The following is a 15575-nucleotide window of genomic DNA, read 5'->3' on the forward strand; positions in this document are numbered from 1 at the left end:
CAGTCACGGGATACAAAGTGTCTGCGTTGTTTTGCTGTGTGTGCGCTGAGGGGCTGTAGCTGCGTCATTGTATCAGGAAGTGAGCTGTTGTTGTACTCTCGCCTGTAACAGCCATGTCGGTGACGGTGAAGGCTTATCTCCTGGGAAAGGATGACAGCCACAAGGAGATCCGCCGCTTTGCCTTTCCCTTACCGGCGGGCACGGGGAGGGCACCGGCTAATGCCACCTCTATGTGTGACGACCTGTCCAGAAAGGTGACAGAGATGTTCCAGGGGCTCAGAGGAGGGCCTTTCCAGATGTTCTACAGAGGTGAGCCGGGACCATTCTTCTTAATGACAGCAGCACCTTCCTGGGCCTGATCATCAAAATCTGTCATTCATAAATAATAAAGCAATATTTTCATCTGTAACCAAGGGTGACCCAGGTGTAACTCTTTAACTGCCAATATTCTCAGCTGAGGGTTGTGGGCGTTGCTGTTTGGCTGAGGGTGATGGTAGTTGCCACTGAGCAATAAATCGAATGGCATGCGGTTACTAGACCGCCACTGATTGTATTTGACGTATTTTAATTGGCTGTGTCTTAGCGGCTGCTGCACAACCTCTTGTGCTGAAACTGAGCTACTGTGTCTTGGGAGCTGACTTCTTGTCTCAGGATGGTCCTGATTGGCACCGCGTTTATTAAGACCCGGTCTGTCTAACTATTTAAGTGCCATGAAGAAGTGTTCTAGAGAAGCATAAGTGTTTCAGGGTAATTCGTAGAATGTCGGTGTCTCTCCACAAACCTTCTAATACAGCCTGCAGATAGAAGGCGCAGCCTGTCGCTTCCATAATATGGCTAAATTCTTGCTGCTGGGTTAGACTGTCAAAATAACATTTCTGACAATGTACAGTCTCGTAATGGAGATCTGAAGAAGAGACCTCCGAGGTCCTGAAAGCTTACGAAACATTACATCTAGGTCCAATGAATGGCAGCTAATGACATCAGCGGTATTTAGTGGTATGGGGGTGTAGTTAGTTGTATGTCTTCAGTATCCGCTCTTGTGCTAGTGTCATATACCCCTTCGTTAGGGCCTGTAGTAATTTCGTATAATTGGTGCTATCGTTATAGCAACCCATAGAATATTCATGCTGATGGCGATGAGACCACTTTTCAAAGTTTGCATCGCAGTGACTTTTTTTTTTTGTATACGTAGCCCGTCATATGCTTTGATATCTGAATATTTTATTCACAGTGAAAAACTCGACATCTTTAAGATTACACGCAGATAACGTTAACTCGATAAAATTCCTACCCAAATTGCAGTTTGCCTGGACAGGACAAGTGGAAATTTCCTCTCAAGTGCCATAAAAACAAAATGTTCTCTTTTCAACAAGTTTAATGTTACGGCATAGCTGTTGTGACCTTTGGGAAGGTCGAGTCAGTTTTTTTTTCTTTATTTTTTTTCCCCTCCCCTTTGGATTACTGAGAAATAGGCCAGTTCATTCCTGATTAGTACAGTAGTTAATTGCATCCCCAGACAGTTAAGGGTTAATTGTAAGTTGCCAGGAATGCAAACAACGCAACCTTAATGCCCATCGCCAGCTTCAACTAATCTCTGGTTGTGGGTCATCAGAATGCCACGTTGGCATTTGCCCGCTACGTTTCTTAGTAGGTAGCTGCAGTCGATGCCTAAGCCTTAGTGGGGCAAGTTTGAGACAGGGGCCACAAAACTGGGGGCCTGATGCCCGTTTACACAGCGGAGGCCTGTCCCTATCCGTGCCGGTCTCTACGGAGCTGAAGCCAGCGTCATATCCGGTGATCAGCAGCGAGGAAAGCAGCTGGGTTACTGTAAAAATATTAGTTCATTTAGCGCAGACAGATGCGTTTATTGCTTGCCTGCATCACAACAAAGGTTGTCGAGGTGTGTATCTGCTCAGAATCTATAATGGGGACTATATAGGGATGTCTCTGGCTTAGCCATGTATCAGGCAGATGCAGAAGTAATGTGACATCTTCTCCAGAACAGGAATAACCGTTTCCAAAATGTTATCTTTCTCAGCAAGAAACGATAGTCATAAGAATGATTGACACCCATTAGAAACCCCTCGCATCTGAAATTGTGGCCATTTTTTAAATTTTATTATTTTGTTTAGATGAAGAAGGTGATCTGGTTGCTTTCTCCACTGATGAAGAACTGAATATGGCCTTGTCGGGGCTGAAAGAAGATGTCTTCCGTATCTACCTGAAAGGTATACAGTGTGTTTCGGGTTTATGGTCTGACGCTGTCCGTGGACGGAGCAGATGACTGTTTGTGTTTTGAGTTATATAGTTCTCTGAAGAGAACCTCATACATCCAATAGCTAAAAGTTAAACATGTTTTTTGGTGATAAAAACCCCCTTAAATCAAATGTGTACTAGAGAGTAGCAAGGCTAACTCTACGGTTGCAGTTTCAACTCCTAGCTTCATTGCGCATTATGAAAGGCCCAATTTTTGTTAGTGACAAAATTTAATTTTGTAAATGTATTTGTTCCCCCTCATTTTCTCCTCCAGAGAAGAAAGATGGCAAGCGTGAGCATCGTTCACATGCTGGACAGGAAAACATGCCAAACTTGGTTCATCCAAATGTGACTTGTGATGGATGTGATGGACCTGTGGTGGGGAACAGGTACAAGTGCCTGGTTTGTCCAGATTATGACCTGTGCAGCACCTGCGAGGCAAAGGGAATCCATAAGGAGCACAATATGATAATGTTCTCTACTCCTTTGGTAAGGTTCGGTTAGACTGCAAAGCACAAACTTGGTTGGGTTTTTATTTTTTTTACATGTGTTTTGAGGAATAAAAAAAAATGTTTTGCAGGCTTTCCCACGTAATCGATGGTTCCGAAAAATGCACCATGGGGTTCCACCCTGTTCATGGATGCCTGGCTGGGGTTTTCCTGGCAGGGCCTTCACCTGCCCAAACTCCCAGCAAGCTCATGGAAGCGCACCTTCTCAGAATCCGCCTGCTTCTGGGGCAGAAAAAGGTGAGATTGTGTTTCAGTAGAAATTCCACTCAAAAAGCCATAGTTCAGGTTCATTATTGGACATTTAAAGGCTAAAGTGCAAGATTGTTCTGCATACCCAAATACTAATACAAATGGTGGCTGTCTCAAAGAATGGGTGCATCTCCATCACACATGACTGAGAAACTCAGATGGCAAACAGAACTATACTTGCATTCTTCTTACAAAGACTGCCATTGAGAATCGGATGTATTTGAGAGGCAGGGTTAATGTTAAGGATGGTGTACCTTCGTCTTTATGAACCTCACCTTTTTCTAGTGTGGCACTTTCCAGAATGTTTCTAAAATATTTACTTGATGCCATGTTTTTTTTTTCCTTAACCAAATAAAGCTGCTGATTCAAGTCCCTCACAGCCATCCCAAGATTCCAATGTGAACTTCCTGAAGTCTGTGGGAGAGAGTGTTGCGGCTATGTTGAGTCCCCTGGGTGAGTTGTTATACTTCTTAGCGGTGGTGCTTGATGGGCAACCTCCTTCCGTCGTTCTACATGTGCCCAGAGCTCCCTCTGTCACCTTTTTAAACATGTTCCATAGTGAAGCTGAAAAAGGACATAAGTTCAGCCTTTGTATTATACTTTTTATTCTATCGATGTCATGCGAGTTTTTTTTCTAGAAGAGGGTAAAGTATTCCTTTCATTCCACACAAAGGAATACATTTCATATTTTGAAGCACCTACAGTATCTTTAGTCGCCGGTGCCATAAGCGGTGGATTCCAAAGGTTTACAGTGAAGAATGCCTTTCTCTGCTTGAAATGGAACTATGGTTCCTCTGATCGTAGTAAGGTCCCTTAATAGTACATTACCTTGCATACACACTTCATTGTGTTAACATGCCCGAGTAGCAAACCTAAAAAGGAGAGATAGGGGCAATACATTCAAAATGTGACAGCGGGTTACTTCAGTGGCCGATTGCATTACAGAAGATGCAGTCTACAACATGGTGCCTAGAATACTGAAAGGGCAGGAAAAGATAGGCACGGTCCTAAAAACAAAACCAGAATTCCGCACATCCCCAGTGAATAGCGTTCAAAACGCCCTATCTAAGGCATAACTATTGGGGCTTCTGTCACCCTATATGGCGATATATTGCTTAGCGTCCCAACTACATCAAAGCACCCCAAGTTTGGTGAGTCCTATGTAATTTTTAATGGTTATATTGCTTACCAAAGAGCGGAATCAGTGGGACTACACTGCATTTTAACCCAAAGGAAACTCTCAAGCAATTTAAAGTCTTTTCTGGACACAATGAGGCACCTGTGTGACAGGAGGGGCTGCTCAACTCTAAGGTTTGGTCAGAACCTGTAAATATGCATAGCACCATAAATACACAAAAATAATGGAGCGCCGAAACAAAAGGCATAAGACACAAATTCGGATTTTCTATTCCAACAGTCAGTTTTTGGATAGACAGTCAAGCAGACATTCATAGACAGACATTCATTTGCTGTATAACATTTATAAGAAAGGACATCCACTGTTTTGCCCAGAAGACATGTCTTGGCGCTATGACCCTTTATACTGCATATAAGAGTCAATTTAACTTTCTCTTGTATTTCTCTAGGTATTGATGTAGACATTGATGTTGAGCATGGTGGCAAACGAAGCAAAGTTTCAGAACCTAGTTCTCTGAACAAAGACTCCCAGCCGAGTACCTCCTCCTCTCCTCAGAATCCTCAGGCCAAAGATGACAGCCAGCAATCTGACCACATGGAAACTGACAATATTGCAGAACGGATGAAAGACATTGCTTTAAATTCTCAAGAACGCGTAAGCACTGTATTTATCTACAAATTCTTCTGGAATTTCAGCTCTAGTTACCTGCCTACAACATGAATTAGTTAATATATTGTAATGCTCTTCCTAGTGTGTATTCTGAATACAACAGTAACAGAATACAGCGTCTACTCAACACCCATTACATAGATCTACAGATGTAATTTTAAATTTTTAGATAAAAAGGATTTAGACTTTTCTCGAAAACGAGGTACAGGTAAAATAGTCCTATCATTGTCATGGGAGCGCAATTTAATGTATGTTTCTTTAACAGATTTTATGAAAGGTTTTTAAATTGGTTCTTCTTTTACCAAAAGGAACAAGGTGAGAGCAGTGGCAGTGCTTCAGTGGGTGATGACGACTGGACTCATGTCTCCTCTAAAGAGGTCGACCCATCCACTGGTGAACTTCAGTCGCTTCAACATCTTGAGACAGATGAGCCGCTCTCCCTGGACCAAAGTCAAGCCATACATGCACCTACAGGGCTTAGGGAGGCCGCTCTGTACCCACATCTTCCAGCAGGTAAGCAATGCTTGGTTAACAGTGGCAATCCTGTAAAACCAGGTTTTCCTCAATGCTTAACTTTACTGTATCCATCATCTTTTCAAGAAAATCCCCTTTTCGAGGTCTGCCTTCTTTAACCCCTTGATGACAATTGATGTGCCAGGCACGTCATGAGGTTAAACAAGCGATGAGTTTTCTTCGCTCAGCTGGTGTTGCTGCAATGCCTCAACAGAGGGTCTCTCAAGACACTCCTGAAAATGGTACCGCAGCCAGTGGAGCCCAGGTTACTAATCTTTGTGAGCAGTAAAGTTAAAAAAATTAAATAGGTAATAATGTTACCATAAGGGAAAACATCCAGTGCCAAGAAAACCTAAAAGAATACTGGAAATTAAATGAAACTTGACATAAAGAGTTTCACCATTAAAAAAATAAAATGAAATTTAATTGACCACCCTCAAAGATGTCATGGGCTCAGGGTAACCTCAGAACTCTATGTTGAAGAACAGAATTACACGTGTCTCAAAAGTGGCCTTTTAGCTCCCACGCAACCTGTCAATCCCATGCATGGGTGGTATCGCTGTATTTAGCAAATGTTGAACACATATTGGGGTGATGTGTGGCTGTAACATGTGCCAGGAGCTGTTAATTCATACCAGAATCCAGTATGCATTTACAAACATTTGTGAAAAAATCAAGTGTGGTACCATGATGGGATAACACCTTTGCAATAAGTCAGGTTAGGAAGTTTCAACTCAACCATGACATGGAAGACCACATAAAGTCACAGAGGGGGGGTAACCGAGTGCTGAGGCGCATGGTGTGTGAAAGTCGCTAACGCTCTACCGATTCCGTGGCTGAGGAGTTCCAAAAATTAATATCGCCACAAAAACTGTGTGTCAGGAGCTTAATGCAATGGGTTTCCATGGCCTGGCAGCTGCATGCAAGCCTCACATCACCAAGTACAATGTCAGGCGTCGGATTGAGTTCTGTAAAGCACGTTGCCATTGGCGGATGCCAGGAGAATGTTACCTGAATTGTGTCAACTGTAACTTTTGGGGAGAAGTACCGTATTGGCTCGGATATAGGCCGCCCCCGTATATAGGCCGCACCCTAAAAGTTTGGTGCTTTTTTAAAGAAAAAGTTTTTTTTCTTTAAAAAAGCACCAAAAAACATGCTGCCACTCTGTCCTCCCTCCCCGAGATACGCTGCCACTGTTCTCCCTCCCCGAGATCCGCTGCCGCTGTCCTCCCTCCCCGAGATCCGCTGCCGCTGTCCTCCCTCCCCGAGATCCGCTGCCGCTGTCCTCCCTCCCCGAGATCCGCTGCCGCTGTCCTCCCTCCCCGAGATCCGCTGCCGCTGTCCTCCCTCCCCCAGATCCGCTGCCGCTGTCCTCCCTCCCCGCGATCCGCTGCCGCTGTCCTCCCTCCCCGAGATCCGCTGCCGCTGTCCTCCCTCCCCCAGATCCGCTGCCGCTGTCCTCCCTCCCCGCGATCCGCTGCCGCTGTCCTCCCTCCCCGCGATCCGCTGCCGCTGTCCTCCCTCCCCGCGATCCGCTGCCGCTGTCCTCCCTCCCCGCGATCCGCTGCCGCTGTCCTCCTCTGCCCCCCCCTCCTCGACTTACCGGAGCAGACTCCCGGGTGTCTTGCGGGGCCGGCGAGGGACATGTACGCAATACGCGTATGCAACTTCCGGTACCGGAAGTTGCATGAGCGTATTGAGTAAATGTCTCCCGCCGGCCCCGCAAGACACCCGGGAGTCTGCTCCGGTAAGTCGAGGAGGGGGGGGCAGAGGTAAAACGCTTAGATAACCTCCCGTGCCGGCACCCCCCCCCCCCGTGGGAAGTGCTGGCAGGGGAGGCTGTCTGAGCGTATCGGGGATAAGGATGCAGGTCCCCTGCACCGCTGCGGGGGATCTGTATCTTAACCCCGCTGCATGTCCCGGGCGTCGGGCGCTAGAGCCCGAATATAGGCCGCACCCCCACTTTAAAAACTTAAAGTGGGGGAAAAAAGTGCGGCCTATATTCGAGCCAATACGGTATGTGGCTGGTTTTCCAGCATTTGGGCCCCTTCCGCGCTTGGCATACCAAGACATTTTGGACAATGCTATGCTTCCAACTTTGTAGGAACAGTTTGGGGAAGCTCCTTTTCTATTCCATCATGACTGTGCACAAAGCAAGGCCCATAAAGACATGGTTGGATGAGTTTGGTGTGGAAGAACTTGACTGACTTCCACAGAGCTCTGACCTCGACCCCCATCGTACACTTTTAGGATGTACTGGAACAGATATTGCAAGCTAGGCAATTGGTTTTGAAATAGCAATAAACTGCTTGTACTTCTTGCCATATAACATGCAAAACAGCACAATTTTTTTTTTTTTTTAAACTGCCAAATTCGATATATACGCGTGGGTACAGTAAATGAGAAGTAAACTACAGCAAAACACGCCGCATAAACAGTCCTGTCTGTATATTACATTGGGAGTTTTTTATTATGTATATACATGCATACATACAAGCAATATTTTTAAATAGATAAATGTAGACAGAACTGATGTATGTAGTAACTGTTACTTACACAGCTATCAATATGCTTCTCTTATAGATGCGGATCCTCGTCTCATAGAATCCTTGTCCCAGATGCTTTCGATGGGCTTTACAGATGAGGGTGGCTGGCTTACTCGGCTCCTGCAGGCCAAACAGTACGACATAGGGTCTGCCCTGGATACCATGCAGTCTGTGCGGCATATTCCTCGCCCCTAACATCTGCACTATTTTTCTTTTTTTATTTTATTTTAGATAACCTTTCATCCTTTATTTTCACGTCATATTGCTTGGCAAACACATTTATGATGTATTCTAACTACGCACTTTTGAGGCGCATCTTGTAGCAAGCCATGTCCCTCCTGATGTTATTATTGCAGGGACAATAAAATATTATAATCCTGCTTGGTTTTATGTTCTAATTTTATTTATGTAAACCTTAAATGTACACACTATCCTAATTTCTGGTCTTAAAGGGTCAATTGTGGCAGAGTTCCAGAAGCACGCAACCACATGCGGGCTGTCTAAGGATTTCTACGCCCGCATTACTAACAGGCATAGTGCTTTTGGGATAGGTAGTTCCTCAAGAGCCGGAAAGCTACTGATGGGCCATCTCTGTCCTTTAAACAAGACTCTAGTTGAGGGATGAGGGCAGCCATCCCACCTCCATCCATTCATTCTGGAACAGGCTCTGTTGGTTTATAATCCAAAGAAAACGCAGAGCTGGTATCTCTGGTACAAATTAAGATCAAGCAAGCAGCCACAATGATTTACTCGCAGTATATCACATTTCTAAAGAGAAATAAAAATCTCTAAATATCAATGGCCAGTAAGTTTCAAAGTATATTATCAGGTATTTTAATGTCAATGGTGCAGGTCCTTTTCGTGTCCATCGACAACATAAAATGCCAAATTAAAAGGATATAAGATGACAGGATAGAAAGAAGAGCAGAATATCACACATTTAACATTATGTATTAATGGGGCATGCTTGCTACAGTTCTATCCAGCATTATCTAATCTAATCTAATTAAATACTGTTTTTGAAGCATCACTAATTCAACAAATCAGAGATAACCACATAAATGTTACTTCCATATCAATGTTATACCTGAGGACTCTTCTTTGAGTCTGGCTTCAAATACAGTACAATGATGAGTGGAAAATGTAAAGTAATATGTATGAAAAATGGGAAACGGGTTCCTCGAGATACAATATCTTTATTGCGCTCCCTGCATGCGAGCATTTATCACAGATGGAGGCAGCTATAATGATTTCACACACTCATGTAGACCCAAGTATGGAATAGCACCGTATTACACACATATTATATATAAAGCTGCAAACTTCCTTTGGATGACTGAACAGGAATGCAGAAGTGTCGCAGAGTGTGAGATTACAACAAACAGAGGACGGTGGAAGCAGAATAGTTTGTATGGTTACAGTGCAGTGATAGAACATATTCACTAAAACACCAGTTTGTGCTACAGTGCTAGACTTGTGGGAGACTTCTATATGAACAATGGCTGCTCTACAGTTAAACATTGCGATTCAACTTAACTAGGGAAGTTCAGCATACTTTCCCCGCAAAGGAAAAGCGGTGTCTAACCCCCATACTTTATAGGGATTACCCAAGGAGGCATCACAGAAAGCCAGGGCATTTGTTTTGGTGAGCAGACATGACAATCAAAACCAATTTGGAGTCTGCAGGTGTTCTGCTGACAGGTTGCAGTAATAATTTAGCATACCATACCAATGTGGTTTTTAATCCTTTAAGATAAATACTCATTAGAAAGTTTTATTTTTCCCTATGCAGAGAAAGCAAAGAACAATACAGAATGGTACTCAATAATTATCATCAAAGTCTTCGTCAGTCTGAAACATGTTAGTAGAGGCAGAAGTCTTGGTGAGAGATGGGGAGATGTTGAATCGGGTCAGTTGCTTGGCACAATGTTCTCCTGTGTGGGCATCCAGTGACCTGTTATCTCCATGAGTCTTCCACGCACCTTGTAAATCACTCTGGGTGTTTAGACGGGATGTAGTTGAGGCTTTGCTAAGCACAGTCCCATCCGTTCTAGTTTTAGGGATGGGTAATCGTGCTTCAACAAGCTCTTCGGTTTCCTCCTCTTTTTGCCATAACTTTGACACACTAGATTCTTCCTTGTCAACGTTTGCCAACCTGCAGGTACCACCTTCATTTATTTCGGCGGCAGGAGAGGTAGAAAGAAACTTCCCCCATTTAGACTTACCAGAGACAAACTGGTTTGCGGAGGCAGAATGTTGGTTTTCTATGGATGTGGACCTTCCCCTGCCCTATGAAAGAGAAATTAGAAGTTATTTTACTTGGTGCACCAAAGTGTTCTTTCCCCGTGTTCTTTTCTTAGCTAGCATTGTATCATATCTTTAGAAATCAGTTTTCACAATACAAAAACTATACAGTCCTAAACGAAAATGTATTTAATGGCATTCAATATCAGACATTTTCGTACATGTGATTTATATTACTATTATTGGACAGCCGTGTTTGCACATTTTCTAAACATTTTCACGTGTCGCTGCATATGATACTAAACCATGAAAAAAAGCTCATTTATAAATGGATACAAAAAAGTAGTGTTATTTTTCCCTTAGTGAAACTCTAGCAGGTTCCAAGTAGGTTTGTATCAAGGTAGCTCAAAAATATAGCAATAAGAAGTATTTTGGGTACTCTACAGCAAATATACCCTACTTTCTACACAGTTACAGAACCAGTTCCAGTCCAGGAGCTCACGGAAAATAAGAAGCAGCTATACAAACCATCCAGGGAACCTACACAAAATCTCCAAGACATATTTTTTGACAATACAAACCTCACACATTTTGAATCTTTTTGCTTTGTTTGTGGAGTATATTTGTTCTTGGTCCTCAAATCCACAGCCCTTGGACACACTTTCTTTTTGTTTTCTAAAATAAAAGACGCAGATTTTTTTTTTTACTAGAAGAATGGTGCTGTCGGAGAAATTAAATGTGGATACCCATACAATTTCTGACAGCACCATTCTTTTTTTTCATCTGCTAAAATACAATTTGTGATGATTTAGAAGTAATTCTAATAGTAAAAAAAAAATTACTTCTAAATCATCATAAATTGTATTTTAGCAGATGAAAAAAAGGAATGGTGCTGTCAGAAATTATATGGGTATCCACATTTAATTTCTCCAAGCATTAGTATTAACCGGGAATATTACACTGCCCAGTGCTGGCCCTTACATGGGTCCCAGTGGGTCTATGGGAACAAGGCGGTTCTTTGATAGGGGAGGAAATTTGCAACCACAAGACATGTTCTTTCTGAATCTGTATTATTTGGCCTCTCGGTCACTTCTGCAAAAAAGGCGGAGCCACAGGGACAGCCTCTAACCTGTTCTTCCAATCGGGGGAAGAGGGGGTGCCCAGAATCTCCACCCTTTTGCAGAAGTGCACCAGAAGAAGAGGCACACTGCTGGGGAACCAAGGAGGCAGGAAGGTAGCGGGGTCATGTAACGTCTGTGCAAATGTGTGTCAGTTACCAGGGTTTATGTGTGAGCATGACTGTGTATGTCTAAGTGTGTGTGTGTGTGAAAGGGAGTATGTGTGTTAGCCTGAGTGTGTAAAATTGTGTGTGGGGGGCACGCAAAGGGTCGATGGGGGTGCCACACAGAGGATTAAGAAAGACATGGGGAAAAGCGGGCAAAGAAAGAAGACAGAAAACAAAATAACAAGAGGCAAGAGAAGAAGCAGAGCTGTGCTAAAGGAGACAGGACGCAGAAGCAGTTGGTGGAGATGGTATAAAGGTATTGTGAGACAGTGTGAGAGCACGAGTGAGTGCGAAAGAGCACAACATAGTGAATTTATTAATCCTGATAAAACATGATTATTGATCTAATAGTTATATTTGGTTGGTTCCCATTTTCTTATCCAAGAAAAACTTAGGAAGAACCACAAACCTGGGCTTTAATGCCATTTCTGTCTGAGATAAAAACAACTCTTCGTCTGTGTAAGTGTGGTTCTTTTCTTCACTTTCTTGCGTCACATACTCTCGTTCCTCTTCATGTTGAACCAGATATTTACTCCAGCGGCTCACAGAATTTCCTTTTTCCTGCAGGAACCAAATCAATGCAATCAATTTGTAAAAAATATATATGCACTTATACATGTCAACTCACTGACTTCACTGTGCATCATGTGGCCCAGCCTGGTGAGTTTCTCCTGTAAGAAGGGCTAAGTTGGTCCAGAATTATACATAACTATACCTGCAAGACAACATTACTAAAATATAAACGCTCTGTCTATGCATTGCGCAGAGCAAAATGTGGGGAAAATGACAGATCCATATTTAGGTGTGTGTTTATGCTAGCCCAGGGGTGACCAGTGGGCCACTTCATCAGAAATGTATATGTGCGTGGACCGCACTCATTTTTCACTGAGAAAATATGGCCTTTTAGCTTTATACTGCATATTAACACAGGGTTAATTTGGCGATAATGAAAAAAGCAGTGGAAAAGTTTTTTGATCAACTTTTATATGTCATTCTATCAATACCGAATTACTTAAACAGTAAAACAAAGTCAGTTCCCAAACCATTTAAAAGAAGTTTAGCCAAATTAAACTGCACAAGGCTGGAGCACATTGTGGGTACAAGCTGGATTTAAGATGGCTGATGCACACTGGCGGCAGGGCCAGACACCCAAACACACACACCAGGACAGGCTCTGCCACACCGACACCCAAACACACACAGACACCAGGACAGGTTCTGCTACACCGACACCCAAACACACACACACCAGGACAGGCTCTGCCACACCAACACACCAGGACAGGCTCTCCCACACTGACACCCAAACACACACCAGGACAGGCTCTCCCACACTGACACACACACACAGGACAGGCTCTGTCACACTGACACACCAGGACAGGCTCTGTCACACTGACACCCAAACACACACACACCAGGACAGGCTCTGTCACACTGGCACCCAAACACACACACCAGGACAGGCTCTGCCCCACCAACACCCAAACACACACACCAGGACAGGCTCTGCCCCACTGACACCCAAACACACACACCAAGAGAGGCTCTGCCCCACCAACACCCAAACACATCAGGAAAGGCTCTCCCACGCTGACACCCAAACACACACACCAGGACAGGCTCTGTCACACTGATACACCAGGACAGGCTCTGTCACACTGACACACCAGGACAGGCTCTGTCACACTGACACCCAAACACACACCAGGACAGGTTCTGTCACACTGACACACACCAGGGCAGGCTCTGTCATACTGACACCCAAACACACACACCAGGACAGGCTCTGCCCCACCGACACCCAAACACAAACACCAGGACAGGCTCTGCCACACTCAGACCCAAACACACACACCAGGACAGGCTCTGCCCCACCAACACCCAAACACACACACACACACACACACACACATCAGGAAAGGCTCTGCCACACTGACACACCAAACACACACACACACACACACACATCAGGACAGGCTCTGCCACACTGACACCCAAACACACACACACCAGGACAGGCTCTGTCACACTGACACCAAAAACACACACACATCACTGGCTTTTTTAAGGAACACTTGAAATTATGCATTTATTTTTTTCATACTAAGATACATGTGCTCGGTTTAAAGACCAATAGCTCACCTGAGAAAAACTTGTTCCTACTGGTGTATCTTCAACAGGTTTATATTCTTCTTTGATTTCTTCTTGCCCATCAAACCTTCAGTGGGAGGTATTGGAATTTTAAGGGGAACAATTTATAACAAGTATAAGAATATATTCTCTCTGAGATACCTTGTCTTTGTTTACTCATCCAATGACCACACAGACGTGCTGTACATTTCAGCTGTGCACGGAAGGAAGACTGCAGAGTAACTAATTAGAGATAATTTGGGAGGTAATCTGAAGTCAAGCCCATACTATAATGTTATTATAAATGAAAACAAAGTTCTTACCTGACAGCTTTCTCAGCTGCCTGCTGCACTTCACCTTGAAGGAGGTTCAGTTTCTGCACATGCTGTCTGCAGTCTGCTCCAGAACCTTGTCCATACACCTATATTAATAAAAGATTTAACTCTATTACTTTCCATCACCAGATTGTCACACAGAATGTGGTTTTCACTGCCAACGACGACATATTCTGGTTTAAAACATTACATTTTGAACACAATGCATGGCTCTTAAAATGTAACTGCTGGCACCTAGGTATTTCAGTATCTTACACAGCAGCCGACCACACTGAATTTCTCTGGACAGTCATGACAACAGATCAGGGACATCATCAGGAGATACAACCAGTATTCGTGTGGCCCAGGTCCTGATCTGTTGCAGATCTTCCCACTGGCCCCTTATGGCAGACTATGGGGCGAGGCAGTGGTAGGATCATGGACTTTAGGTTTGTACTGGGCACAAATAAATACGGCAGCGCTGCCAGCAGGTGGGCATACACAGAGACACAATTCCTACACTATTCCTCCCAACAGGTCAAATAACCAGAGGCAAAAACATATTATAATTGATTTATATAGCACCATAGTCTGTAGTATTGTACAATGGCATGCCAGGTAGTGCATAACAAGACAATCTGGACTCTTGGGAGGTATACACCACACATGTACATGAGGGGACAGAACATGCCACAATGTCATACTGCTGTCTATGTAATGTGGGTATGTTGTTGATGACTTCATTTGGTCCTGGGTCCCCCAGAAAGCAAACCGTATCATTGGTCAGTATGTATCCTATATGGATGTTTATTAGTATACCTCTAGGTGCTAAACAATATTTTCTACCTGGCTCCGAAATTCTACACATATTACCCAGCCCTAAAAGCATATTATTATTATTATTATTATATTAATTTATCTAAACAGTGCATATTCTAATGTAGATTGTTTGTATTCAAACATGACTATGATACTTTACATCTCATTGCAATAAAATAGGTACATATATTATTATTCATAATAATAATAATAATAACAGTCTTCCTCATACTTCCACCTTCTCCCATAATCACCCACCTTTAGCAGCGACTGCTTCTCTCCACACAGTTTGCAATTCCATGTTTTGCTCTTTTTTACCTAAAAATAGAACCTTCATAAAATATGAAAACGCAGTTAAGTCCCGGTCTACCGTTTTATGTCCGGGAATAATAAAATAATACGTGTTTGTTTTTTTACATATTATTATGGAGGGACGTTATGAGATGTTACCTGATGCACTTGAAAAGTTTGGCAGGAGAAGCACCTAAGAACCTGGAATTCCTGCACCATGCTTTTTAGGACATGTACAATGTCCGCAGACTCCGTGGCAGAGACGGAGAGAGACTAATTCACAAACTAGAATCAAATATTGATCGCGATTTAATTCCCCGGATGTCGCAGAACTACAAGTTCCATGAGCCTCTTCAATCGTAAAGCCTACGGAGCGTCACGGGATATGTAGTTCAAACATACTTCTGCTGATTGGCTGCGGTATTGTGAGGCTTCCGATTAATTCTTCCCGCCTTTTCACTCCCTAGTGCGCATGAAAGACTGGCGAATAGGTTAAATGAAGCTGGCTATTGTTATAAAATACTTAACTACCACGGATTTTAGGATTATGCCACGCCCCCCCAATCAATAGAATTCCTTACACACTGTTACAGTGTAATTTAATGAGCT

At 43.5% G+C, this 15575-nt stretch overlaps 2 protein-coding genes across 2 annotated transcripts; one reads left to right on the forward strand and one right to left on the reverse strand.

The window, feature by feature from the left end:
* Positions 1 to 8260, forward strand: SQSTM1 (sequestosome 1). Its single transcript, XM_053463237.1, has 8 exons — positions 1 to 309; positions 2133 to 2228; positions 2531 to 2745; positions 2837 to 3002; positions 3372 to 3467; positions 4601 to 4806; positions 5130 to 5334; positions 7918 to 8260. The coding sequence occupies exons 1-8, from the start codon at positions 114 to 116 to the stop codon at positions 8073 to 8075; spliced, it is 1338 nt and encodes a 445-aa protein (XP_053319212.1). The 5' UTR covers positions 1 to 113; the 3' UTR covers positions 8076 to 8260.
* A 1441-nt stretch (positions 8261 to 9701) lies between these two features.
* MRNIP (MRN complex interacting protein) lies at positions 9702 to 15197 on the reverse strand. The gene is made up of 7 exons (XM_053463634.1): positions 15126 to 15197; positions 14934 to 14993; positions 13866 to 13963; positions 13555 to 13630; positions 11819 to 11970; positions 10706 to 10799; positions 9702 to 10169 (listed from the first exon to the last, which is right to left on the reverse strand). Exons 1-7 carry the CDS (start codon positions 15183 to 15185, stop codon positions 9702 to 9704), a joined length of 1008 nt encoding a protein of 335 aa, XP_053319609.1. The 5' UTR covers positions 15186 to 15197.
* Positions 15198 to 15575: the final 378 nt, after the last annotated feature.

This window comes from Spea bombifrons, chromosome 4 (assembly GCF_027358695.1).
Source record: "Spea bombifrons isolate aSpeBom1 chromosome 4, aSpeBom1.2.pri, whole genome shotgun sequence".
NCBI lineage: Eukaryota > Metazoa > Chordata > Amphibia > Anura > Pelobatidae > Spea > Spea bombifrons.